Source organism: Nomascus leucogenys, chromosome 14 (genome assembly GCF_006542625.1).
Source record: "Nomascus leucogenys isolate Asia chromosome 14, Asia_NLE_v1, whole genome shotgun sequence".
NCBI lineage: Eukaryota > Metazoa > Chordata > Mammalia > Primates > Hylobatidae > Nomascus > Nomascus leucogenys.
Window position 1 is genome coordinate 55,671,378 of NC_044394.1, and position 25,762 is coordinate 55,697,139.

Genomic DNA, 25,762 nt, shown 5'->3' on the forward strand with positions numbered 1-25,762 from the left:
AAAAATTAGCCAGGTATGGTGGCGCACGCTTGTAGTCCCAGCTACTCGAGAGGCTAAGGCAGGAGAACCACTTGAACCCAGGAGGCAGAGGTTGCAGTGAGCCAAGATCGTGCCACTGCACTTCAGCCTAGGCAACAGAACAAGACTTCATCTCAAAATAAATAAATAAAATACAATCCCATTTCTCAGGTTGCCTCTTATGCTTGGAAAGCACAAAAATCCTTCATTAGCGCCAAAGGGAGAAAAAAATGATGAGATTCCAATCTCCTTTTTTTTTTTTTTTTTTTTTTGAGACAGGGTTTCACTCTGTCACCCAGGCTGGAGTTCAGTGACGCGATCACAGCTCACTGTGGCCTCAACCTTCTGGGCTCAAGCGATCATCCTGACTCAGCCTCCGGAGTAGGTGGGATGACACCCAGCTAATTTATTGATTTTTTTGTAGAGATGAAGTCTTGCTGTGTTGCCCAGGCTGCTCTCGAACTCCTGAGCTCAAGCAATCCTTCCGCCTCAATCTCCCAAAGTACTGGAATTACAGATGTGAACCACCACGCCTGGCCTCCTCCTCTTTGACAGCCATATGGCAAAGCTGGCCAAATCTTGATGGATTCTCTTTGCTGATTTCCCAATTCTGCCCAGCCCTGAAAGAATAAGACTCTAGAATGAGGAAATCTGAGTTTGAATATTGGCTTGGCCACTCACCAACTCTGGGCGTGTTACTTAACCTCAATTTCCTCATCTGAGATACAAGAGAAAAGTAGGGTGGTACCAAGAATTAGCCAGGGTAATGCCTAGAGCCTGGCACCTTGCAAGAGCTTGGTAAGGGTTAGTGATTGTTGCAGCTGTTGTGTTGATTCAAATAAAGGCGTTGGCCCCAATGCACAGCCAGCATAGGGATTAACAGGAATTTGTCACTGGAATTCCACCTCATCCTTCCAAGTTTTGTCACTGGACCTTTTATCATTCAGATTAGCCAATTCACACTGACATTACATTTGGACATTTCTAGTAACAATAACAAAAATAACCATAGCTAACATAGAACCCTATCTATTGTATGCTAGGCTCTATGCTAACTGATTACACAGATTACTTAATTTTTTGTTTTTATTTTTTTTATGAGACACTCTGTTGCCCAGGCTGGAGTACAATGGCATGATCACAGTTCACTGCAGCCTCGAACTCCTGGCATTAAGGGATCTGCGTGCGTCAGCCTCTGGAATAGCTGGGACCACAGACGTGTGACACCACGCCTGGTTTACGGATTACTTAATTTTTTGTTTTTTGAGATGGAGTCTTGCTCTGTTGCCCAGGCTGGAGTACAATTGCGTAATCTTGGCTCACTGCAACCTCCGCCTCCCGGGTTCAAGTGATTCTCCTGCCTCAGCCTCCCGAGTAGCTGGGATTACATGCATGCGCCACCACGCCCGGCTACTTTTGTATTTTTAGTAGAGATGGGGTTTCTCCTTGTTGGTCAGGCTGGTCTCAAACTCCTGACCTCAGGTGATCCACACGCCTCGGCCTCCCAAAGTGCTGGGATTACAGGCGTGAGCCACTGTGCCCAGCCCGGATTACTTAATTTAACCCTCACAACATCCTGTGAGGTAGAGGTGCTATCATTGTCCCCACTTACAGAAGAGGAAAGCAAAACTCCAAGGGATGATGCAGCTTGCCTGGGGTCACAAATAGGAAGTGGCAGAGCTGGGATTTGAGCTCAAACTGTCTGGCTCCTGCCCTCTTAAGCATGACATTTAGTCTTCAATGCGACAGATACTGACTGACCACCTACTACATTACAGACTGCATTAGGAGCAGAGGAAAAAGAGATATGTAGGCCAGGCACAGTGGCTCACACTTGTAATCCCAGCACTTTGGGAGGCCAAGGCAGGTGGATCACTTGAGGTCAGGAGTTCAAGACCAGCCTGGCCAACATGGCGAAACTCCTTCTCTACTAAAAATACAAAAATCAGCCGGGCATGGTGGCAGGTGCCTGTAATTCCAGCTACTCGGGAGGCTGAGGCAGGACAATCATTTGAACCCAGAGGCGGAGGTTGCAGTGAGCCAAGATTGCACCACTGCACTCCAGCCTGGGCAACAGAGTGAAACTGTCTCAAAAAAAAAAAAAAGAGAGAGAGAGAGAATGAGATATGTAATACGGCTAATTGCACCAGACTGAATAGTGTTCCTGTCAATTTCATATCAATCTAGAACCTGTGACGTGACCTTATTTGGAAATAGAGGCTTTGCAGATGTCATCAAGTTAAGATGAGGTCATACTGGAGTAGGGTGGGCCTTCAATCCAATGACTGGTACTTTTATTAGAGGAGGGGAGTCTGCACACTGGCATGAAAGAACACCTTGTAACAACCGAGGCGGAGATCGGAGTCTAAAAGCTCAGAATGCGAAGAATTCCAGCAGGCACCAGAATCCAGGAGGGAGGCAAGGAATGGATTCTCTGTCAGAGCCTTTAGTCGTAACCTTGATTTTGGACTTCTGGCTCTCTGAACTGTGAAAGGACAAAGTAATGTTTTTTTGTTTTTGTTTTTGTTTTTTTTGAGATGGAGTCTCACTCTGTCACCCAGGCTGGAGTGTAGTGGCGCAATCTCGGCTCACTGCAATCTCCGCCTCCCGGGTTCACGCCATTCTCCTGCCTCAGCCTCCTGAGTAGCTGGGACTACAGGAGCCCACCACCACGCCCGGCTAATTTTTTGTATTTTTAGTAGTGACAGGTTTCACCATGTTAGCCAGGATGGTCTCAATATCCTGACCTCATGATCCACCCGCCTCGGCCTCCCAAAGTGCTGGGATTACAGGTGTAAGCCACTGCGCCCAGCCAGGGCAAAGTAACGTTTTAAGCTGTCCAGTTTGGAGTAATTTGTTCCAGCAGTCCTAGAAAATTCACGCACGAATAAAAAGGAGCCAATAGAACCGGGCGTGGTGGCTTGAGCGTGCAGTCCCAGCTAGTAACTCCAGACCCTGTTGGGCAATAACAGTTTGTGTCTGAAAGTCATGGTTCCCCACTGGCCATGAGTAGGCAGTGGGAGAAACCAGCGATGAATCAGTTCATGGCCTCACAGGAAGCCCGGCTTTCCTGTCAACAAAGAAGAATGAAAAGCCGTGGACGTCAGGCCAGAGGGCTATCCACCTGGCCACTGTCACAAGGCTCAGATGGAAAGAAACACTTTCATAAGGGGGTGGGGAGAAGGAGAGCCCAACGAACCACATTTGGCATCTGACCCCTGAGTCGCCCTTTCTGCTCAAGATGAGTGTGACAGTAGAGACAGCACACGAGAAAAAAAAAATGTGTAGGCCTCGCAAATCTCAGCTTAAATAATGGGACTAATATTTCCCCACTAACCCGCTAGACACTGAAAGCAGAAGTTCCTAAGCATTTGGCAACCCAGGCCCTTTTAAGAATCTGGTAAATGCTCATGAGTGGATGAACTCTCTCCCCAGAAAAATATTCCTACATGCAAAATTTGGGGTGACATTCCAGGGCATCTTGAGCTCCTAGAGCCCATTTATTGATGAACAAATATTTATTAATTGTCCACTACATACCAGGCACTGTGCTACATGCTAGGAATATAAGCAGGAAAGAATAGATGAGGCATTTTTCTTCCTGAAGTCCAGAGCTAGGAGGGAGGTGTGTAAGTTTTCTGTGGCTGCCATAACAAATTACCACAAGCTGTGTGGCTTAAAACAACAGTACAGGCCAGGCGTGGTGGCTCAGATCCGTAATCGCAGCAGTTTGGGAGGCCGAGGCGAGTGGATCACTTGAGGTCAGGGGTTCGAGACTAGCCTGGCCAACATGGTGAAACCCCATCTCTACAAAAATACAAAAATTAGCCAGGCATGGCGGCAGATGCCTGTAATGCCAGCTACTCGGGGGGCTGAGGCTGGAGAATCGCTTGAACCTGGGAGGTGGAGGTTGCAGTGAGCCAAGATCGCACTACTGCATTCCAACCTGGGTGACAGAGCAAGACTCCGTCTAAAAAAAAAAAAAAAAAAAAAAAAAAAAAAAACAGTATAGGAGGCTAAAAGTCTGAAATCAAGATGTCGGCCGGGCTGGTACCTTCTGGAGGCTCTGAGGGAGAATCTGGTCCATGCCTCTATCCTGGTTCTGGTGGTTGCCAGCAGTCCTTGGTGTTCCTGGCTTGTAGAGGCATGGCTCCAATCTCTGCCTCCATCTTCACGTCACCGTCTCTCTCTGTGTGTCTCTGTGTCTTCTCCTCTTCTTATAAGGAAACGTCACTGGATTTAGGACCCACCCTAAATCGATTCTGAAATTATCGAGAGCCTTAACCAGTAACATTTGCAAAGACCCTATTTCCAAATAAGGTCACATTCTGAGGTTCTGGATGGACATGAATTTAGGGAGGATGCTATTCAACCCAACGTAGTGGTCAGATGATTGAACAGCCACCACGGAAAGCATCAAGGACCATCACAGAACACCCAAGGCATCCACGAAAGCTTTCCTGAGGCTCTCATGTACAACTGAGACCTAAGCAGTAAGTAGAAACTAATTAAACAGAGGAAGTGGAGAGTGCACCAGGATGAACCCATCACACAGATGATGGGAGGGCTCACCCAAAGAACACTGCAAGAGAGAAGAGCGGAGAAGAAACCAGTTTGGGGTTGTGTTGGTTTTGTTTGTTTGTTTTGAGACAGAGTCTCGCTCTGTTGCCCAGGCTGGAGTGCAGCAGTGCAGTCTCAGCTCACTGCAACCTCCACCTCCCAGGTTCAAGCGATTCTCCCGTGTGCTACCACATCCGGTTAATTTTTGTATTTTCAGTAGAGATGGGGTTTCACCATGTTGGCCAGACTGGTCCTGAACTCCTGTCCTCAAGTGATGTGCCCACCTTGGCCTCCCAAAGTGCTGGGATTACAGGTGTGAGCCACCACACCCAGCCAAACACCAGTTTGTTAGCTGTGGTATGGGGATTGGGTTTTATCCTTAGGGCTAAAAAATTTCTTTGAAGGACTGGAAGCAGAAGAGCGTTTCTACAAAGTTCACCTTGATGGAGGTGAGGAAGAACTGGAGTGGGTGAGACCAGATGCAGAAACCGCCACCCACCAAGGGCGCGTATCTCAGGAAAAGCATCAAGCTCTAGGATGCAAGTGGCCAAAACTCTGTGGAGATGCCCTATGCGTCATCCTAAGCAGTGAGCTGAAATGACTCCCCTCCGAACCACATGGAGGAGTTTCGCCCAGTGCAGACAGGATCCGAGCTGGACAATCAGACCAACGTTAGCCCAAGAAGAAAATCCTGAAGTCTGAAAGCTCTAACGCTGGTTCTCCATCTAAGTAGGAAAAGGAGCTGGGCGTTCTAACAAAAATCTGCAATAGCTGTTTTCTAAACACTTTGACTCATCAGATGCATAGGCTCCTCTTTTGTGGTCCCTTAGAGTTCAGTATGCCTTAATCGTAAGCCATGCCTTTCATAAATAAGTGAGTCATGTCTCTCACACCTCACAGACTCTCTTTTGCTCTTCAAAGGCCATCTCCTCCCTTGAAAGTCCAGGTTGGGTTCCACACCCTCGCCTCTGTTCTCCAAAAACTCTGGATGTTGGGGCTGGGTGCAGTGGCTCACAATTGTAATCCCAGCATTTTGGGAGGCCGAGGCGGGCAGATCACCTGAGGTTGGGAGTTTGAGACCAGACTAACCAACATGGAGAAACCCCATCTCTGGGGTTTCTCCCCAGGTGGCACGCACCTGTAATCCCAGCTACTCGGGAGGCTGAGGCAGGAGAATTGCTTGAACCCGGGAGATAGAGGTTGCGGTGAGCCGAGATCATGCCACTGCACTCCAGCCTGGGCAAAAAGAGCGAAACTCTGTCTCAAAAAAACAAACAAACAAACAAACAAACAAAAACCTCTGGATGTGGGCTCAGAAGCTATTTGCTTATAATTCTTATTTCCCTTTCTTTACTTCTTTTTTTTTTGAGACAGAGTCTCGCTCTTATTGCCCAGGATGGAGTGCAGTGGTGCGATCTCAGCTCACTGCAACCTCCGCCTCCCAGGTTCAAGTGATTCCTCTGCCTCAGCCTCCCGAGTAGCTGGGGTCACAGGTGCCTGCCACCGCGCCCGGCTAATTTTTGTATTTTTAGTAGAGAGAGGGTTTCGGCATGTTGGCTAGGCTAGTCTCAAACTCTTGACCTCAGGTGATCCACCTGCCTCAGCCTCCCAAAGTGCTACAGGCGTGAGCCACCGCGCCCAGCCTATTTACTTATTTTTTAAGAGACAGAGTCTTGCTCTGTGACCCACACTGGAGTGCAGTGGCACAATCATAGCTCACTGCAACCTTGAACTCCTGGGCTCCAGTGATCCTCCCACTTCAGCCTCCCGAGTAGCTGGGACCACAGGAGTGTGCCATCACCGCTGGCTAATTTGCTTTTATTTTTTTGTAGAAGTGGGATCTTGCCAGGTTGCCCAAGCTGGTCCCAAAATCATGGGCTCAGGTGAACCTCCCGCCTGAGTCTCCCAAAGCATTGGGATTATAGCCATGAGCCATTGCACCCAGCCCCTTACTTTCCTTTTAACCTGTCTCCTCCACCAGACAATGAATAACTTGAGAACAAAAATGTTTTATCTTGTTCACCTCTGTATTCCTAGCTCCTAACACACAATGAATGTTACTAGATGGATGGATGGGTGCTAGATGGCTGGATTTCTTCACGATGCTATGCTGGGTTCAAACCAAATTAATTAATAAGTTAATTAAATCAGCATGGGTCCACCAATGACTCTTTAAATGCTTTGCACGGCCCCTTCCCCTCTCAAGAACGGGAGTACGACATCCAAAGACAGGCTGGCCTGGCATCTCAAGACTCACCTCATTCCCTCCGAAGCCATCTTATCAAGGTTGGCAGTGTCCTTTGTTTCTGCCCAGTTTGCTCCCAGGTCACCCCACCCCATGTCATCAGCCAAAATAATCACAATGTTTGGCTTCTGGCCTCTTGTTTTCCCACTGATGCAAAAATCCACGAGAGGATAAAGAAATCCTGAGAAACTCACTCCCACCAACAAAACCTTTAGAAAAAGCCAGCCCATGGTGGTTAAGGCAGGATTCTGATTGTCTGGAGTGACGGCAGCCACCACTAGAGACTTTTCTGAGAGCTCCCTTTCTGCTCACTTTCAAAGCAGGAAGTCTCTAGGGAGCAGGGGTGGAGTCTGCAAGAAGATGCTGGTGGCAGCGGTGATGGCAGTGATAACGGCTAGAGGAATGTTGGGGGCTATAGAAATGAGGCCCCCATCTGGAATCCTAATTCAAAAGAATCAGGAAATTTGCAATCCCTAATTTGGCTTGATCTTCTATGGTCAGTGTTTCCTCACCGCAGCTCAGTAAAATGACTGGTCGTGTTCAATAATTAGACATCAATGTCGACAACTGCTCTTTGGCCACTAAGAAAATGACCCGTCTGTATTCAGGGCCTCAGAGCCACAGCACAGGCCTTACATCTGTTTGGCTGTTTGGGACTCCATCTGGTGACTACAGGATGAGTTCTTGCATCTGCAGAACACCTGGATGTTCTAGAAGCCGCAGTCAGCCTCGAATAAGTGAGTTCCAGATGGTTGAGGGCTTCATGTTTCTGTAAGGTTTCCTGAAAGAACAAAAATTGACAAGAAAACAGAGTTAAAACTGCCAGTGCAGCTGTGTTTTACTCAGTAGCTTAGGAAATAATCACTTTTCCATGCCAACAGATGTTTTTATTCAAATATTTAACTGGTTCATCAGTTTCTCCACCTGAAAAATAGTGATGATAATAATATTCGCAATGGACCTATAGTGACAGGGTTGGAAGTAACATTAGAGATGATCTCTGCCAACCCACTCACTGTACAGATGAGGATATTGAGGCCCAGTGTTCTGGGTGGGACCAGAACCAGCCCCCAATGCTGCTAAATCCCACTGTGCCACTGAGAATTCCAGAAGGAGAGGTGAGATCCTTATTACCAAGACATGGTTATTTGTAACAGTCATGCTATAACCTAATGTTTCTACATTAAAAAAAAAAAATTTTGGAGATAGGGTCTTGCTATGTTGCCTAGGCCAGTCTTGAACTCCTGGCTCAAGTGATCCTCTTGCCTCAACCTTCCACATAGCTGGGATTACAGGCATGTGCCACTATGCCCAGCTAAAATTCTTTTTTTTTGAGGCTGAGTCTCACTCTATCACCCAGGCTGGGGCGCAATGGCACAATCACGGCTCACTGAAACCTCCGCCTCCCAGGTTCAAGAAATTCTCGCTGGGAGCGGTGGTTCACACCTGTAATCCCAGCACTTTGCGAGGCCGAGGTGGGCGGATCACCTGAGGTTGGGAGTTTGAGACCAGCCTGACCAACATGGAGAAACCCTAGCTCCACTAAAAATACAAAATGAGCCGGACATGGTGGCGAATGCCTGTAATCCCAGCTACTCGGGAGGCTGAGGCAAGAGAATCGCTTGAACCCAGGAGGCGGAGATTGTGGTGAGCCGAGATGACACCACTGTACTCCAGCCTGGGCAACAAGAACAAAACTCCATCTCAAAAAAAAAGCAAAAAAAAAAAAAAAGAAAAAAGAAATTCTCATGCCTCAGCCTCCTAGTAGCTGGGATTACAGGTGCCCACCAACACACCCCAGCTAATTTTTGTATTTTTGGTAGAAACGGGGTTTCACCATGTTGGCCAGGCTGGTCTCGAACTCCTGACCTCTCAAGTGATCTGCCCGCCTTGGCCTCCTTAAGTGCTGGGATTACAGGCGTGAGCCACCACACCGAGGCCCAGCCAAAATTCTTGACAGAAGTTAATCTGGGGAAAAAGGAAATGGTTTTAAAAAGTTAATAATAGAATCTAGGTAGAGGATATATGGGTGCTTACTATAGAACTCTTTTAATTTTGCTGTATGTTTGTAATTTTCATAATAAAATGTTAGAAAAATTTTCAAAAAATTTTTTTCATGGAAATGTGTCCCTTTGCATCCTAGCCATGTAATTTTAATAAGAAAATCTAAAGACATGTTCAACCAGTGGTGCATCTTACATGTGAAGGTACATATGAATCCGCTGTGGATTTTCTGTTGATTAAACCGCAGATTCAGTAGGTAAGGCTGGGCCTGGGATCTGTATTTCCTTTTTTTTTTTTTTTTTTTTTTTTTTGAGATGGAGTCTCACTCTGTCCCCCAGGTTGGAGAGCAGTGGCACGATCTTGGCTCACTGCAAGCTCCGCCTCCCGGGTTCATGCCATTCTCCTCCCTCAGCCTCCCGAGTAGCTGGGACTACAGGCGCCCACCACCACACCCGGCTAATTTTTTGTATTTTTAGTAGAGACGGGGTTTCACCATGTTAGCCAGGATGGTCTCGATCTCCTGACCTTGTGATCCGCCTGCCTTGGCCTCCCAAAGGGCTGGGATTACAGGCGTGAGCCACCACACTCGGCTGGGATCTGTATTTCTAACAAGCCCATGTGAGGCCTGTACTGCTCATCTTTGGATCACACTTTAAGCAGCAAAGGTGCTGGAAAACAAAAACATCATGAGTCTAATGCAAGAAGAAAAAGGACACTGCTTAATCTAACTGATGACTCAACTTCAGCGGACAAACAAAGGCGACAAATCAGATTGAGTTTTGAAAGACGAGAATTGAAGGCTATACTTTAAGCTGCAAGCTGCAAATGGAGCCAAGGATAAAACTAGATTAGCTCTAGTTCACTTAAAAGCCCTAAATTTGCAAGTTTATTTTATTTATGTATTTATTTATTTTTAAAGAGACAGATACCAGCTCACCGTAGTCTCAAACTCCTGAGTTCAAACGATCCTCCTGCCTCAGCCTCCCGGGTAGCTAGAACTACAAGTGTATGCCACCATGCCCAGCTAATTTTTTTTATTTTTTGTACAAATTGGATCTCACTATATTGCCCAGGCCACTCTGGAACTCCTGGGCTCAAGTGATCCTCCCACCTCAACCTCTCAAAGTGCTGGGATTACATGCATGAGCCACCATATCCAGCCAATTTGCAAGTTTAATAAGGAGGAACAGAGTTGAAATTGTGGACCAAATTGTGGACCAAATAAAAATTTCAGTTGGCTGGGCATTCCTGTAATCCCAATACTTTGGGAGGCCAAGGCAGAAGGATTACTTGAGGCCAGGGGTTCAAGATCAGCCTGGCCAACAGAGTGAGACCTTATCTCTATTTTTTTAATCTAAAATTAATGACAACAACAAAGCTTCAGTTGAACATCCAATGTATGGAGCAGATTAAAGGAGAACCACTGTGTAAAAAAGATAGGCCTGGGATTATGACAGATACTTTTTCCAGTTGTACATCCTTGCCAGCCAACCCAATTGATCAATCCACATGGATGGGGGTGGTTAGAGGTATGTAAATTTTGGAAGACCGGGATAAAAACCAAAAGAATGGGCAAATACGTACTTAATCAAACTAAAAGGAAATCCAAGTAAACAGTCATGTCATCTGGAGGCCAACGAATCAATTGTTCAGAAATGCAAATTCTTCTGTTTCCCAAAAGGAGATGTATTATCTCAAACTCAATTAGACTCAACTGGTATTTGTTGATCTTGAGACTCCAAAGATATCTCCCTTTTCAGGAGAAAAAGCCTCAGCACAAGGAGGGTGGTTAACAAACGCCTGTGGACCTGCTGCTTGATTCCGAGATCATTCTACTGGCTTCTGACCATGTGCAACAGACACAGGAGACTTTTTATCTTAAAGCTTCTTAGCTTGGAACACTAGAGTGGCCTCATGCCTGGTCAATAATCCATTTCAGAATGGATCCAATGTATAAGACTTCATTCAGTTAAGAAAGAAGCTAAAATTAAGGTGGGAATATAAATAAACAGATTGTGTTTCTTCAGTGTTCCATGATGAAACATTCCATTGAGGATTTTCAAAGGGAATCATTACTTAAAATGTTCATAGAATGGAAATAAGTGAATCTAGCCAGCACACCATTGCATTACTCTTCATACCCACACCTCCAGGGAGACATTTAATCCTTTCCCCATTTTTGTTAGCTAAATGGAAAAGGCAGACCAGACACTCAAAGAATGGATGCCCAGGTACAGACTTTGATCAAGATCTTAAGCTCAAACATTGAGCTCAAGTGCTATAAAGAAAATGGGGCTGGGCGCGGTGGCTCATGCCTGTAATCCCAGCACTTTGGGAGGCTGAGGCAGGCGGATCACCTGAGGTCAGGAGTTCAAGACCAGCCTGGCCAACATGGTGAAGCCCCATCTGTACTAAAAATACAAAAAATTAGCCAGGCATAGTGGCGTGCACCTGTAGTCCCAGCTACTCGGGAGGCTGAGGCAGGAGAATCGCTTGAACCTGGGAGGCGGGGGTTGCAGTGAGCTGAGATTGTGCCACTGCACTCCAGTCTGGGCGACAGAGTGAGACTCCATCTCAAAACAAAACAAAACAAAACAGAAATTTAAGAAAAATGGTTCCATAGCCAGATCAGTGGCTCATGCCTGTAATCCCAGCACTTTGGGAGGCAAGATGGGAGGACTGCTTGAGCCTGAGAGTTGGAGACCAGCCTGGGCAAGATGGCAAGACCCGATCTCTATAAAAAAATTAAAAAATTAGCCAGGCATGGTGGTGTATAGCTACAATCCCGGATACTCAGGAAACTGAGGTGGAAGGACCACTGGAGCCCAGGAGTTCACAGCTGTGGCGAGCTATGATGGTGCCATTGTACTCCAGCCTGGGCGACAGGGCAAGATCCTGTCTCTGAAAACAATACCTCCAAACATACAGCTATATAAGCCAAGCATTTGATTGCATCTAGCCCTTAGAACAAAAGAATAAAAGAAAATGGCCTTACTTGCTACCCTCAGATGTTATCTGATGTTATTTTGCCAGCTTTTTCTTTCTCCATCACTCTCAGAAAGGAGAGTAGACCCAGGGAAGGAGCACTCCTGGCTATAAAGAAAGGCAGAGTCTTTGGCAAATACAGTGTTCACCCCTCCTTCCACTGGGGCAGAAGGTACTCGGCCATGTCAGTCAACAAATCCCACAACGAAGGCCCATCTGCTCCATCAGAGCACAACTGACTGTGAAACATCCTTGTTGACACAAGCATAAACAATTTCCCACGTCTCATGCTCCCCAAGCAGGAGCAGAGTGAACTTTAGTTGACAATCAGCTTTACCCATGATTCCTGTTCTTCTCCACGACCCCCATTTTAAAGCAGGGCTGCTAAGTGTGCTCAAGTTTGACCTCCCTTCAGTTTCCAGGCTTGCTTAGGGCTAAAGGTACTGATAAACAGCCAAATGACCCAGAGGCAGGCTGTGGGCCAGAAGCACTGAGAAGCGAATGGAATGCAGCAACCTGAAGATCTGCTGAGCAGTATCTGAAAACACAGAGCTGAAGTCCTTGGGCTGCCTGAGCCACTCACTTCATCACCTGACCCTCGTTTCCCATGGGCCTCCCTGTGGCCAAGCATCCTCCTAGAGAACCTTGAAAACAGCTGAAATAACAAGAAGGTCGGGCAGACCTTTCTGGCAGAGGGTTCTGTTGGTTTTCCAGAGACAAAAGCATCTGACGAGCTGAGGCCAAAAAAGACAAAAGAGCAGGGGGGAGCGGGTCTCTGGGATGTGGAGTCCTGTTGTTTTACTCCCCACATCAGAACATGGTCTGTGTGCTGGCTGGGGGCCAGGAGCCATCGGGGGCTGTCAGAAGGGGCCTTGGGCATCAGCTGCTCACGTGTTGTCTGAAGCAACTCCCCAATGCATTCTGTCATTTGTCCACGAAATTTGTACTGACTGACAGGTTTTAAACCAGGTACAGTGCATACAGCTGTGAATGAAACAGACAAAAGTCCCTGCCCTCACACCACTTACTTTTTTGACAATGAGGGGAGAAACGAAATCAATAAAATATAAATAGCATGAAGAACATCAAAGAAGGAGCTCAGGCATGGGATGGAGGCTGCAAAGTTAAAGGGGGTGGTCTGGGACAATCTCATTGAGAAAATGCAATTTGGATAAGGATCTGTATGAGGTCAGGGAGGAAGCTACGCAGCCATCAGGAAGCCATGCAGGAAAGGCAGAGAAACTGGGAAAGGCTGAGGTCTGGCACAAGCAAGGAGCAGCCAAGAAGCCACTGCAGAAGCAATGGAGAGAGGAAGGGCAGGGATTAGAGTCAGAGAGGAAAGAAAGGCTTTTGCTGTGAGAGATGGGAAGCCAGAGGGATTGAGCAAGAGCAGCAGGCTCTGGTTTACATTGTAACAGAATTCCTGCCCTGTTGAGAATACACAAATGCCCTGCAGGGCAGCAGATGAAAGAAGCAGCTGAGTTAGGAGTCCCTTGCAAGGGTCCAGGTGAGTTCAGGTGAGAGACAGTGCTAGAGCAAGACAAGCAAAATGCCTAGGGCACAAAATGTCAGGAGGTGGCCCTTCTGCTCAAGTAGCCACCCTGTACTCGCAGGACCTGGGCAGTGAGCACTTCCCTACATGTTGCCTCACCCTAGTCCATCCAGGTGAAAAGGAAAACCCAGTTACCACGATACCCAGGACAAAGGGTTATTTATTATCTACATGTAATAAACATCCTTGTGTCCCAGGCTTTTGCCCATAGACCCCAATATGTAATTTTGAGGCTAGCCCAACTTGGAAAGACTGCTTTCTTAGAGTGTAGGGGCCAAGGGGTAGTAGTCTAAGCTCAAAAGAAGATGCAAAAGACATCTTTGAATGCCTCTATCCAGCCTGGGAGAGCAAATTCACTTAGATAATTAAAATGCTTTTTTTTTTTTTTTTTTTTTTGAGACGGAGTCTCACTCTGTCACCCAGGCTGGAGTGCAGTGGTGCAATCTCGGCTCACTGCAAGCTCCGCCTTCCAGGTTCACACCATTCTCCTGCCTCAGCCTCCTGAGTAGCTGGGACTACAGGCACCCGCCACCACACCCAGCTAATTTTTTGTATTTTTAGTAGAGACGGGGTTTCACCGTGTTAGCCAGGATGGTCTCGATCTCCTGACCTCATGATCTACCCACCTCAGCCTCCCAAAGTGGCTTTTTTTTTTTTTAAAGCTTGGAGACCTCACGCCAGACACTGTTTCAGGCAATATCATTTCTGTGAACCCAACGATGCCAGGAAACCCATCCACAGGGGGCATATGACATCCTGCCTAGTTTTAGGTTCGAACCACCTGCTGAGACTGTCACAGAAGAAAGCCATGTTGCAGGAGCCAATTTGAGAGAGCCTAGGTGGCATCACACCATGCATCTAAAAACCCAGTAGCCCTGCAGAAATTATATCTGTGTCCTCGCTCACAGAGCAGAGAAAGGAGATGGACCTCTGCATAACATCTTTCCTCTAAAAGTCTATCCTCCACTTGAGAAGAAAAATCCTGAGGGGTGTGATCAAGAAGAAAGCTCCAGGTCAACTGTCTGAAATTCGCTCCCTGGAAGCCTGTTTGCCACATTTTCAAGAACTTTTTACAAAGCGGTATTTTCTTATCACTTACTAAACATTTTATTATGGAAGTTGTCAAACACACAAAAGTTGAGAAACTCACATATACTTACCCAACATCTCAATTCAACAGTTATCAACATATGCTCATGCTGACTCTCTCCTTCAATTTCCCTTTGCCTCCCTCTCCACATATGCTGGATTATTTTGAAATAAGCCCCAGGCCAGGCATGGTGGGCCACACGTGTAATCCCAGCGCTTTGGGAGGCTGAGGCAGGAGTGAGATCGCCTGCGGCCAGGGGTCAGAGGCCAGCCTGGGCAACACAGCGAGACCCCAACTCTCTGCAACAACAAAATAGCTGCATATGGTGGCATGTGCCTGTAGTCCCAGCTGCTAGGGAGGCTGAAGTGGGAAGATGGCTGGAGCTCAGGAATTCAAGGCTGCAAGTGAGCTGTGATCATGTCATTGCACTCCAGCCTGGGCAACAGAGCAAGACCCTGTCTCTTAAAAAAAAAAAAAAAAAGCAATCCCAGATATCATATAATTTTATCCAAAAGTATTTTGGTACGATTCTCTAAAAGTTCTTAATATATAACTACAATTCCATAACACCCTCCTTTTAAAAATTAACAATTGGTTAGTATCATCAAAAATCCAATCAGAGTTCAAATGTCCTCCATTGTCTCATCGGTATTTTTTTTAACAGTTGGTTTGTTCTAATCAGTATCCAGACAGGGTTCACAACACATTGCACTTGGTTCACGTGTCTCTTTTCTTTTCATTTATGGCTCCCCTCCTCCTTTCTCTGCATACATTTGTGAATAAATTATGGTGTTTGCCCTGTAACATTTCTCAAATTTTGGATTTAGCTGATTGCATCCTCTATTGAAATGTTCCCTGGACCCCTGTTTTCCCGTAAACTGGCTTGTAGATCTAGGATGAGATCCAACCCAGGTTCGATTTTTTTTTGGCAAGCCCACCTTATGCATCATATCTTTCCCCTTGTCATGTTCAGCCTGATCAGTGGTTTACGTGTCAAAGTTCCATTTTTTTCAGCTGGGCGCAGTGGCTCATGCCTGCAATCCCAGCACTTTGGGAAGCCGAGGTGGGCGGATCACCTGAGGTCAGGAGTTCGAGATCTGCCTGGTCAACATGGTGAAACCCCATCTCTACTAAAAATATAAAAATTAGCCGGGCGTGGTGGCGGGTGCCTATAATCCCGGTTACTCGGGAGGCTGAGGCAGGAGAATTGCTTGAACCCAGGAGACGGAGGTTGCAGTGAGCCAACATGGTGCCACTGCACTCCAGTCTGGGCGACAGAGTGAGACGCTGTCTCAAAAAAAAAAAAAAGTTCAATTTTTTTCCCTTTGTCATTTTTGCATGAGAATAGGAAACTTTCTCTTAAGAAAAACAGTGCTTTGTACTATCTTTTCTATTTTTGTAGATTTATCCTTGCCCTGGATCCATTCCACTTCCTCAATGAAATATGTTTTTATAAACTAAAAGTCTGTGTGTCCCCAAAATTTGTATGTTGAAGCCCTAATTCTCAGTGTGACGATATTTGAAGATAGGCCTTTGGAGGGTGATAAGGCTTAGATGAGGTCATGAGGTGATGGGATTAGTGCCTTTACAAGAAGAAACATCAGAGAACTTGCTTGCTCACTCTCTCTGCCATGTGAGGACACAGCAAGAAGGTGGCTGTCTGCAGGCCAGGAAGGGAGCCCTCACCAGGAACCAAATTGGCCAGCCTCCAGAACTGTAAACAATAAATTTCTGTTTGGGCTGTATTTTTGTAAATTTCTGTTGTTAGTCTACAGTAGTTTTCTTTTTTTTTTTTTGAGACAGGATCCTGCTCTGTCACCCAGGCTGGAGGGCAGTAGAGCAATCTCAGCTCACTGCAACCTCCACCTCCTGGGTTCAAGTGATTCTCATGCCTCAGCCTCCCAAGCAGCTGGGACTACAGATGCACACCACCATGCCCAGCTAACTTTTGTATTTTTAGTAGAGACAGGGTTTCACCAGACTGGTCTTGAACTCCTGACCTCAAAGTGATCCACCCACCTCACCCTCCCAAAGTGCTGGGATTACAGACGTGGGGCACCAAGCCCAGCCTAGTCCATGGTATTTTATTATGGCATCCTGAGCACCCCAAGACAGATTCCCCTAAAGTTTTACCTGGGAATCTCTGAAGCCAAGGCTCAGGTAGGGGCAGAAATAGGGGTAAGACCCAAATTTAGGAAAAAAACAATTTAGTGAAGCAGTTACTTAGCAAATTTGCCTTTTGGGGAATTGACTTTTGAGATGTGTTGTCTTATTTCCAGAGGAGTATGTATCCAAGATTCAGCAGTGATTTGCTAGCTGTGTGACCATGGATATGTTACAGAATCTCTTTGTGTCTCAGTTTCCTCCCTTACCTGAAAAATGGAGTTTTGGCCTGGAATTAGATATCGGGAAAAAAAAAAAAAAAAAAAAGAGTCGCAGTAAATTTTCTCAACCCCAAACACAATGTGAGAATGAAATAATCCAACCCAAGTTCTCAGTAAGTGCTAAGAAATATTGGCTACTGTTAGTCCAACTCTTGATTGTTTTGAGGATAAAGGGATAATAAATATGAGAACACACTAAAAATGTGCTATGCAAGCCAAAGCATTACTAACATTAAAATAAAACATAATGGCCGGGCACAGTGGCTCACGCCTGTAATCCCAACACTCTGGGATGCCAAGACAGGAGGATCACCTGACCCCAGGAGTTCCAGACCAACCTGGGCAACACAGCAAGACCCCATCTCTATTAGAAAAAAAAAATTAATTTTAAAAAAAGATAAAAACATAACTATTCTGAGTATAGATGGCAAAATCCAGACTCCCTGCAGCTACTGGCTGAACCTGCCAGAATTGTTTGTTAAGCAAGCTCTGATGCTGGTTTCTGAACCTAGAGAAGACAGAAGCTACAAACACGCCACCATAGTCACAAACAAGGCAAAGAGGAAATAAAGAGTAATTTCAGTTTGCATTTTCAACATTCCAAACTATGGTTCTTTGTTACACAATCCCATGACTATCTGTGCTATCTTGGCTAAACCTGAGCCAGGTCCCTTCAGCTATGCAGACTCTAATAATAGCTGGCATCCTTGGAGTATGCTACCTTCCAGCAAATCTGGTTTCGGAAAATTTAACAATATGAGGTCAAGATGTAGGGTGCGTGTGAGGGGAATCTCCCCTTTGTTGATGTTAATTGAAAATGGAAGTTACATTTCCATATCAGAAACATTTCAAAAGAACTCTTTGTCCAGGATGCTTGGCTAGCTAGGTGCTCAAGCAAGAAAGATCCACAACTCCAGGGCGGAAACTCTGTAAAGGCAGGGACATTCTGTATAGTTTATGCACTGCATAATTCCAGTACCCGGCCCAGAAGGTATTCAGTCAATATTTGCTGGATGAGTGCATGTAACGTGAACATCGACAGCCCAGCCTGCTCTGCCCCGCCCTGTCAACTTCATCTCATCATTCCCCTAAACTTAGATGACTTTTCTAAGTTCTTTCTTGGAAGACATTCACTTGTAATTCTCACTTGTAAAATTGCACTTGTTGAAATGTTGTTTTAGGTAACAATCACATGTGTCCTGTCTTCTGAACTAAACTATACATGCTATGAGAGAAGGAACCACATCCTCTGAGGTGTGGTTTTGTGGCCTGGGAGACAACAGCAGTTGTCAGTGCTCACGAGTGGGCTATGGATGAGCAGAGGCTGCTTGGATGGATGGATGGATGAATGATGGGCGTGGGAAGGAAGGATGGAGGGATGGATGCTCCCTGGACCCAGTCCTGCTTGTATCCCTACAAAGCTCACCTAACTCCACAGCCCGCCACCGATCACAGCAGGGCGGGGCCCCTCCTCACCATTTGCCCATAACACAATCCTGTAGCATCCTTGTAGTTTCTTCGCGTCGTTCCCTAGCCATCTGGAAACTCATGGAGGCACTGGTCCTAAAGGGTTAAAATGGAAGCTTAACATTGCCTATTGTTCCTGGGAATCTAGAAGCACAGGACAGGAGGTACCTGTTTAGACAAGATAGGGAAAGTCAGCATCTCCCTTTAGGCAAGAAACACAGCAGGAGAGCAGGTTTTTATTCTTTGGGCCTTGAGGAACAGGGCAGGTGGAGCAACTTCAACAACTATTCGAAGAAAGCGTGACTCAATCGGGGCAAAATCCACTGGTCCCATACACAGCCCTTCCCAATATTGCCAATGAGATCTCACAACCCACAACTGTGTCGTACAGTTTAATGTGACATGCATTCACTCCTAAATGTAATGTGATTTAAATAATTTTGTTCTGCGATTTGGAGTTGGTTGGTTGCTTTGAGACAGGGTCTTACTCTGTTGCCCAGGCTGGAGTGCAGTGGTGTGACAGCACCATCACACCCAGCTAATTTTTTAAAAAAATATATTTTTTAGGCTGGAGCAGTGGCTCACGCCTATAATCCCAGCACTGTGGGAGGCTGAGGCGGGTGGATCAGCTGAGGCCGGGAGTTTGAGACCAGCCTGGCCAACATGGTAAAACCCTGTCTCTACTAAAAGTACAAAAATTAGCCAGGCATGGTGGCGCACACCTGTAGTCCCAGCTACCTGGGAGGCTGAGGCAGGAGAATTGCTTGATCGTGCCACTGCACTCCAGCCTGGGCAACAGAGGAAGACTCCATCTCAAAAAAAAAAAAAAAAATTGTTTTAGATACGGTGTCTTGCCGTGTTGCCCAGGCTAGTCTCAAACTGCCTTCAAGCAATCCTCCTGCCTTCATGCCAAAAGCGCTAGGCTTATCACACTCAGCCTGGGTTTGTTTTTTAGGACTTTTGCAACAGGCTCAAGATAATTTATAGAAGCCTCCCGGAGGCTGTGTTCTCTATTTTTTTTTTTTTAATTTTTAAGCAGTAATGGATGGCAAAACTACAGGAGCAGTCAACTATGAAGACTGAGAAGCCTAGGAATGAAATTCAGTACTGATCAAGTAAAAGTTACTTCAGAGTTCATGACAGGCACCAACGATACATCGATACTACACCAAATGGTAATGGGCATGACAGAAATCAATCATCGCCCGCCCCTACACACACGAGTGGGAAGGTGACCTCACTGTCCCCAAATACAGAATGGCCTCACCTACCTCCTACCTTCCTCTCATGCTGTTCACCTCTCCCCTGGCTCAGCACCCCTTGCCAGTTCTTCCAAGGTCCTCTCTGCCAGTTGAAGGCTTCCCTGATCGCCATGCTCCTCAATCCCCCAGGAATCACAGGTTGAAAGAGTCGCAGCCAAGAGATAGGGAACCTGACCATGAGCCAATCCCAGTGCTAAGCCCCTTGCCCGTGTTAATTCGGTTAACTTAGCAACTGTCCTAAGCCATGGACACAACTCTGTAGTATTATTATTATCATCGTCATCACTATCTGTGCCTCAGAACCCCTTGGCAAATCTTTAAATTCCCCCAGAAGTGTGCGTTTCCCAGTTTGAAGGGCCCCTGCCTTCCTACAAACTGTGAAATTTGAGTGGGGGAGTGCTGCAGGGGAGGACCCCAAATCACAAAATAATCCTAGCAGAACTACCTGGACCATCGGTTCACTGTTGCTAGATGGCGGAGTGTGTGAAGTTCCTGGCCAACTGGAGAAGCAGATATTAAAGTTTTAAAGCAAGAAATTGCTTCAGTGGCATACAAGTCACAAGCCCCTGGGTCGGAGCATGGTGGGTGGAACAGAGACCGGAAGAGGAAGAATGGAAGGGTGGGTGGGCCATCACAGCCTCCCATGGAAGCCCCCTTCACATACTCTCCCTTTTTGATGGCTGCCCTGAAGAGTCAGCCCCCAAAAGCAGGCTTGCGGGACCCTCTTCCCAGAGCTCCAGACCAGATTCCTTTCAGTCTACTTACCCAAGTTGAAGTTCTCACAGGCTGGTAAATGCAGTGAGCTTATTTGCAAGCCAGGGTCATATCTGCCTAGCAACCCAACACGAAGACTTGAAGGACTATAAACGTGGACAGAGAACAGGCAGGCCAACTTTACACAAAGGAATCTGTTCTCATGCAAATGACCCTATGCAAGAGGGCTAAAAGAGGGAGCCTTGGGGACAGCTCTGAAGAGCCAATTTTTTCCCCAAGAAGATGTTGGGGGTCTTCTTAAGGGCATCATGATGGCCTTGCCCACTGTAAAGGAAAGCCGAGAGGGGGCTCTGCCTGCCACTTGGGATCAGGCAGACACAACAGGAGAGGCTAAGAGGGGTGCTGAGCCCTTCACTTGATTTCCTGATTTTTCTGGTCCTGTACTCCAGACTCCAAAGGTTCTTTTGTTCTTATTTAGAACTAAACAGAGTTAGTTTTGTTTGGGGGCGAGGGGGTGTTGATTAGCATGGCAATGCAGTGCTTTCTCTGGAGAAGTTAAAAAAGCAGGGGTTTTCACGCTTGGTCTCACTAGGATTGAGGGAACAAGGTGAAGCCAGCCTCTAACTAGGGTGGGCAAAAGTCACGTTGCGTGACTTTTTTGTGACTAGCAAGGCTGTGCTTAGGTTGGGTTTCCAGCCACCTCTCCATTATTCAAACAGAGATGGCAAATGGCATCTTTGGATGAGCTCTAGTGGTAAAAAGCGCTAGTGTGTATCTATAAACATGGTGTAACCTGCCGGGCGCGGTGGCTCACGCTTGTAATCCCAGCACTTTGGGAGGCCGAGGCGGGCGGATCACGAGGTCAGGAGATCGAGACCACGGTGAAACCCCGTCTCTACTAAAAATACAAAAAAATTAGCTGGGTGTGGTGGCGGGCGCCTGTAGTCCCAGCTACTCGGAGAGGCTGAGGCAGGAGAATGGCGTGAACCCGGGAGGCGGAGCTCACAGTGAGCCGAGATCGCGCCACTGCACTCCAGCCTGGGCGACAGAGTGAGACTCCATCTCAAAAAAAAAAAAAAAAAAAAAAAAATGGTGTAACCTTAGGTCAATCCCTCCAGTGCTCAGTGCCTCAACTTTCCTCATCTGTAAAATGGGAATAATGAGTGTCAACTACAGAAGGTTACTGATGGGGTTAAAATTGCATTACATGTATGGCACTTAATGCAGTGTTGAGGGCAAAGCAAACATTAAAAAATGATTAACATTAATAAAATATAAGAATAGTAATACATTAGTAGTAACAAAACTCTATTATTATTATTATTAGAATCATGCTCCCCAAAAGCCTGGTTTCACTTGCTCAAACATTCAGATGTGATTTTTCCAATCATTCATTCACTCCTGAGGCTTTAGGCATAATTTGTGTAATTTTTTAAATCAAGAGACTGAAGTACGGAGATTTTATGTGACTTGCTTCGAGTCACTCAGGTATAAATGGCTGGCTGCACCTTTAGGTTCCTAAGACATACAGAATATGCTGTCGTATTGCACATGACATTTCCACACACAGTACAGTAACAGGTCCTAAATATTAAAGTGTAAGATCCTAAATATCAAAGATTATCTTAGAGGCAGCCCTGCATTAGCATGAAGTGTTCAAATCAGTTTCTAAATATCATTATATGTGGATCCTTTGAAGAACAACTCAAAAAAGGCTCTCTCTCACAGGGAGTGTGTTGGAGTCAGCAATTAATTGGCCTTGGTAAAGCATAAATAACAGCAGCAAGAGCTAATGGGTACTGAGGCCTTACGAAATGCCAGTCACTGCGATCCGCACTTTACAAGTACCATAAATTAAACCCTCCAATTCTGGGAATACCACCTCCATCCCCATTTTACAGATCTGGAGAAATTAACGCTCTACGAGGTTAAATTACGCCTACAAGCTTGCAAAGCTACTCAGCGGCCCCCTGGCTGTACAGTACTGGCCATACAAGGCACCCTGTACCAACGAATCTTCTCCCCACTTACACAACCAGAACTTGTCAACGGCAAAGGATGGCATTTATCTCAGGAGAGCCTATCCCAAAATGGTGAGAGAAATCAGCGAGCAAGGAAGGATTTTTATTAAAATTCAGATCGCCGACTCCTCCCGGTGGCGACCCTCCGTGCACGCACTCCCAAACTAGGCTCTCTTGCGTTTCTGACATCAGAACCACATTCCCCGAACCCCAATGAAGGCAGCAGCCGGCGCCAAAGTCTGCAAACGAATGCAAATAACATGGCCTTTGCTCCCGAGCAGTTTCCAAATTTGCCCTCGGGATGTGAGGTAGAGACCAAGAAGCTAAGTTTGCGCCCCCGCAGGCTCTGAAATGTCTAGGATCTGACACATGCTTTGTCCCCATGAGGCGCTCCTAACTGAGGTTTCGCGTGCATCATTCGCTTAGTTCACAGTGACCTTGGGGTCGGGGACTACGGGATGAGGGGCACGGACCGTCTAAACCTCCAGGTCCCTTACAGAGGGCTCCCCGCGGGTATGGGAGCCATGCACCTGTGCCGACGCCGTCTCTGCCTGGAGGGTGCGCGCGTGCCCCGGGCTGGGGATGCTGACTCAGCCCGGCTGCTCACATTCCTTTCGCGCAACGCGGATGCTGTTGCTGCCGCTGCTGCCGGTGCAGCAAAGTGGGGGAAGCAAGGCACCCGCAGCGGCCCGGCCGCTCGCTTCCTGGGGCCCACTGCGGCACTCCCTCCCCACCGCCGGAAGGGGAACTGTGGGGGTGCGCGAGTTGACGAAACTGGGGGAAGTGGGCGCTGCAGGAGGAACTCAGGCGCCGCGCGCGCAGCTCACACCCAAACTGGAAGGAACCTGTTCTGCTCCGGGCGGGCGCGAAGCCGCCGCAGCCGCGAGCGCCGCGCGGGATCAGCCCCGGCGCGCGCGTTCCCCCTCCCCGCTAAATCCCTAAATCCTTAGGGCGCGGGCGGGACTGGGCAGTGGGCGCGCCAGGAAGGCGCCCGGAGGTGGGGACGCGCGCCTGGCCGAGATGCTCCGAGACAGGGTGCAGGCGCCCCCCAACACCCTGCACGCTCGCGCTCCTACTAGCGTTGCAGCAAAGCTCCGGGGTCTGGGCGGGTCACGCGCGCAGAGGCGTGCCTGGATTGGGAGATCGGGGCGTTGTGCCAAGGACCCCGGCGGCGCTGGCGGGGGCGGCCCGGCCCCGGACCGCGACGCGGTTACCTTCCGTGACCCCCAGCCCAGGCTGCAGGCGGGCGGGCGCGCGCCCGGCGCGGCTCAGGTCCACGTGGGCCGGCGCGCGCGCGCCAGGCAGGCCCCCTCCTTGGCTGCGCTCGGCGCTCGCAGCACATGGTCGGCGGCGGCGCGCCCCCGAGGCCGGCGGAGACCGGCTGCAGCCGGTATAGGATAAGAGCTAGGCAGCGACGCGGGGCCGGGGCGCGGGCGGCAGCACGCACGGCCCGGGTCGCAGGCGGCCGGGGTGGGGGGCGGGGGGAGGGTGTGGCTCGGGTGCCCGCGTCGCGGGAGTGGGTGGAGGGCCCGGGCGCTCCGGCCTCACCAGCCCGAGCCAACTTGCGCTAGAGTCGGTCCCGCCCCCTAAGGGGTTAATCCTTTTCTCATGTTACCGAGCGGCTTATAAGGAGGGGGAGGCCAAGCCTCCGCCTTATTGGGAGCCTTTTGGGGTTTATTCTCTTCCCTTCTAACTTGGTGAGTTGGTTTATTATTTTACATGTTTAAAAGTTTGATTGTGGGGTGTGGGTTGTTTCTTAAAAAATGTGTTGGGGCCTTTTTTTGGGATGGGAGGCGGAGGAGACCACTGAACATCTTCACATTTTGGAAAGGTTATTCCCAAAAATATTCGCTCTGACAGTTAGGAATGCCCAGGGCCACCGGAATGACGCGCTCGCGCCGGTGTGGGTAGCTGAGAGTTGAATGTCCGTAACCCTGGTACAGTTGGGTCCCGGAAGATACCTAAAGGCACGCCTGGCCTTTGAGTGCCCCCTGCCCCGGGTTGGGGGCTCCGGGACGTCGGAAGAGTCGGGGGCTCCAGGCTCAGCCCCTCCGCGGATTTTCCGCATGAAGTTGCTTGCGCGTCGCAGGAGCGAAATGTCAGAGGTACCTTCCTTCCCCAGGCTGGCGCGCGCACGCAGGGCAGCCACAGAGGCAGCGCGAGGGAAAGTGGGGCTCCCTGCCTCCCCCGACCCCCAAACACAGCACTCCCTGGGGCGGCCACTGTTTGTCCCCTGCGGGAAGGCGGGGATTTCCCGGCAGAGCGCGGGTCCTCCACCTGGACGGTCAGAACTGTCAGCGGCTGACGGCGGGTCCCGCGCAACTTCAAGGTTCCCGGGCTGCCAACCGCAGGAAAGCGCTGGTGTCGCCGAGCAGTTCCGTAGCAAGGGAAGATGGTTTTGCAGAGGAAATGGGTTATTTCCTTCTAGGTTGTTGTCGTCTTTTCTTTTTATTCCCCCCACCCTAGCAAGACAGGTCGTAGAAGTTTGTTAGGTGGCGTATATAAAATGTCACCAAACACGGGGGGCGTCAGTCTTAGAAAAAGCTCCCCGGAGCCAACTGGGGAAGAGCAATTACAACTTGTCAACCTGGAAGCTGGTTTTGTTTTGCACGGTTAGACACTCCGTGCCAGCTCCTTCTCGCAGGAGATGGTTTCTACACCGGGAATAAGATTTCTCAGTGATCTGATTGTTTTTGCAAATCATGGTAAGATAGGTGTCTTGTTTGTAAAAAGATGACAAGTGCTTATGCTGAAATCTCTAAACCATGCATCTCCCCATGTCCCAAGCACCGTTATGTGGCATTTTTGGGGCCAACAATACATCCGGCCAGATGATATAATAGAAACCCCTCTTCTCATAATTAAGGGAAGGGTGTCCAAAATAGGAACTTACAGTATGTAAATAAACAATGCAGCCAAGTGGAAAAGCTCCTTCCAGTGTAATGAGTACCACTAACCCTGAGTTTTCCTTCTGTGGTTTCCGAAAAAGGACTTTCCTCAGTGGAACTCCTGAGGAAGACACTTAAATTAGGGGCTCAGGTTTCAACACCATAGTCTTGTAAAATGGTGACTCGGTTGCAGCCAGTGATTCAACATCGTGAGGCAGCTATCCAGGTTAGGTTTGGAAATTTTTTTTAAATAGAGAATGCAAATGAACTTTAGCCAAATACAGACTGGTTTTGACAACTTGGGCCAGAAACAACTTGTCAAAGCTATTCTCCGGGCTACGCCTTTAAGAAGAAGAGAAATCCGCAGTGCTTTTTCTCGGGGTCTGCCTACAACAGTAGCCACCCCATTTCTATCCAGAGCCTGCGTTTTGAACCTTGCTCTTAGCTGACCCTAGAATAACTCTGATGGTCTACAATAATCCAATTTTTTTCATGCCCTCGGGCCAAATCTTCTCTCAACAAATTAAATCACAGCGAAACTCCCAAGGATAGCGGATTTCCAAGCCTTTGGC

At 47.9% G+C, this 25,762-nt stretch overlaps 1 protein-coding gene across 3 annotated transcripts in view; it reads right to left on the bottom strand.

Annotated features, from left to right (window-relative positions):
* Nucleotides 1–23,594, bottom strand: part of ARSG (arylsulfatase G) — a 155,050-nt gene extending 131,456 nt beyond the window's left edge. Inside the window, exons 1-2 of one of the 3 annotated variants that reach the window (XM_030828414.1) lie at nt 23,517–23,590; nt 6,836–7,604 (exon numbers count right to left, since the gene is read on the bottom strand). In XM_030828414.1, coding sequence (XP_030684274.1) covers nt 6,836–7,053 — 218 coding nt within the window. In that variant the 5' untranslated portion in view covers nt 7,054–7,604; nt 23,517–23,590. Of the gene's footprint in view, nt 1–6,835; nt 7,605–23,516 lie in introns of all 3 variants that reach the window. The other 2 variants (XM_030828413.1, XM_030828415.1) reach the window with 2 other exon arrangements.
* Between the last annotated feature and the right edge of the window lie 2,168 nt (nt 23,595–25,762).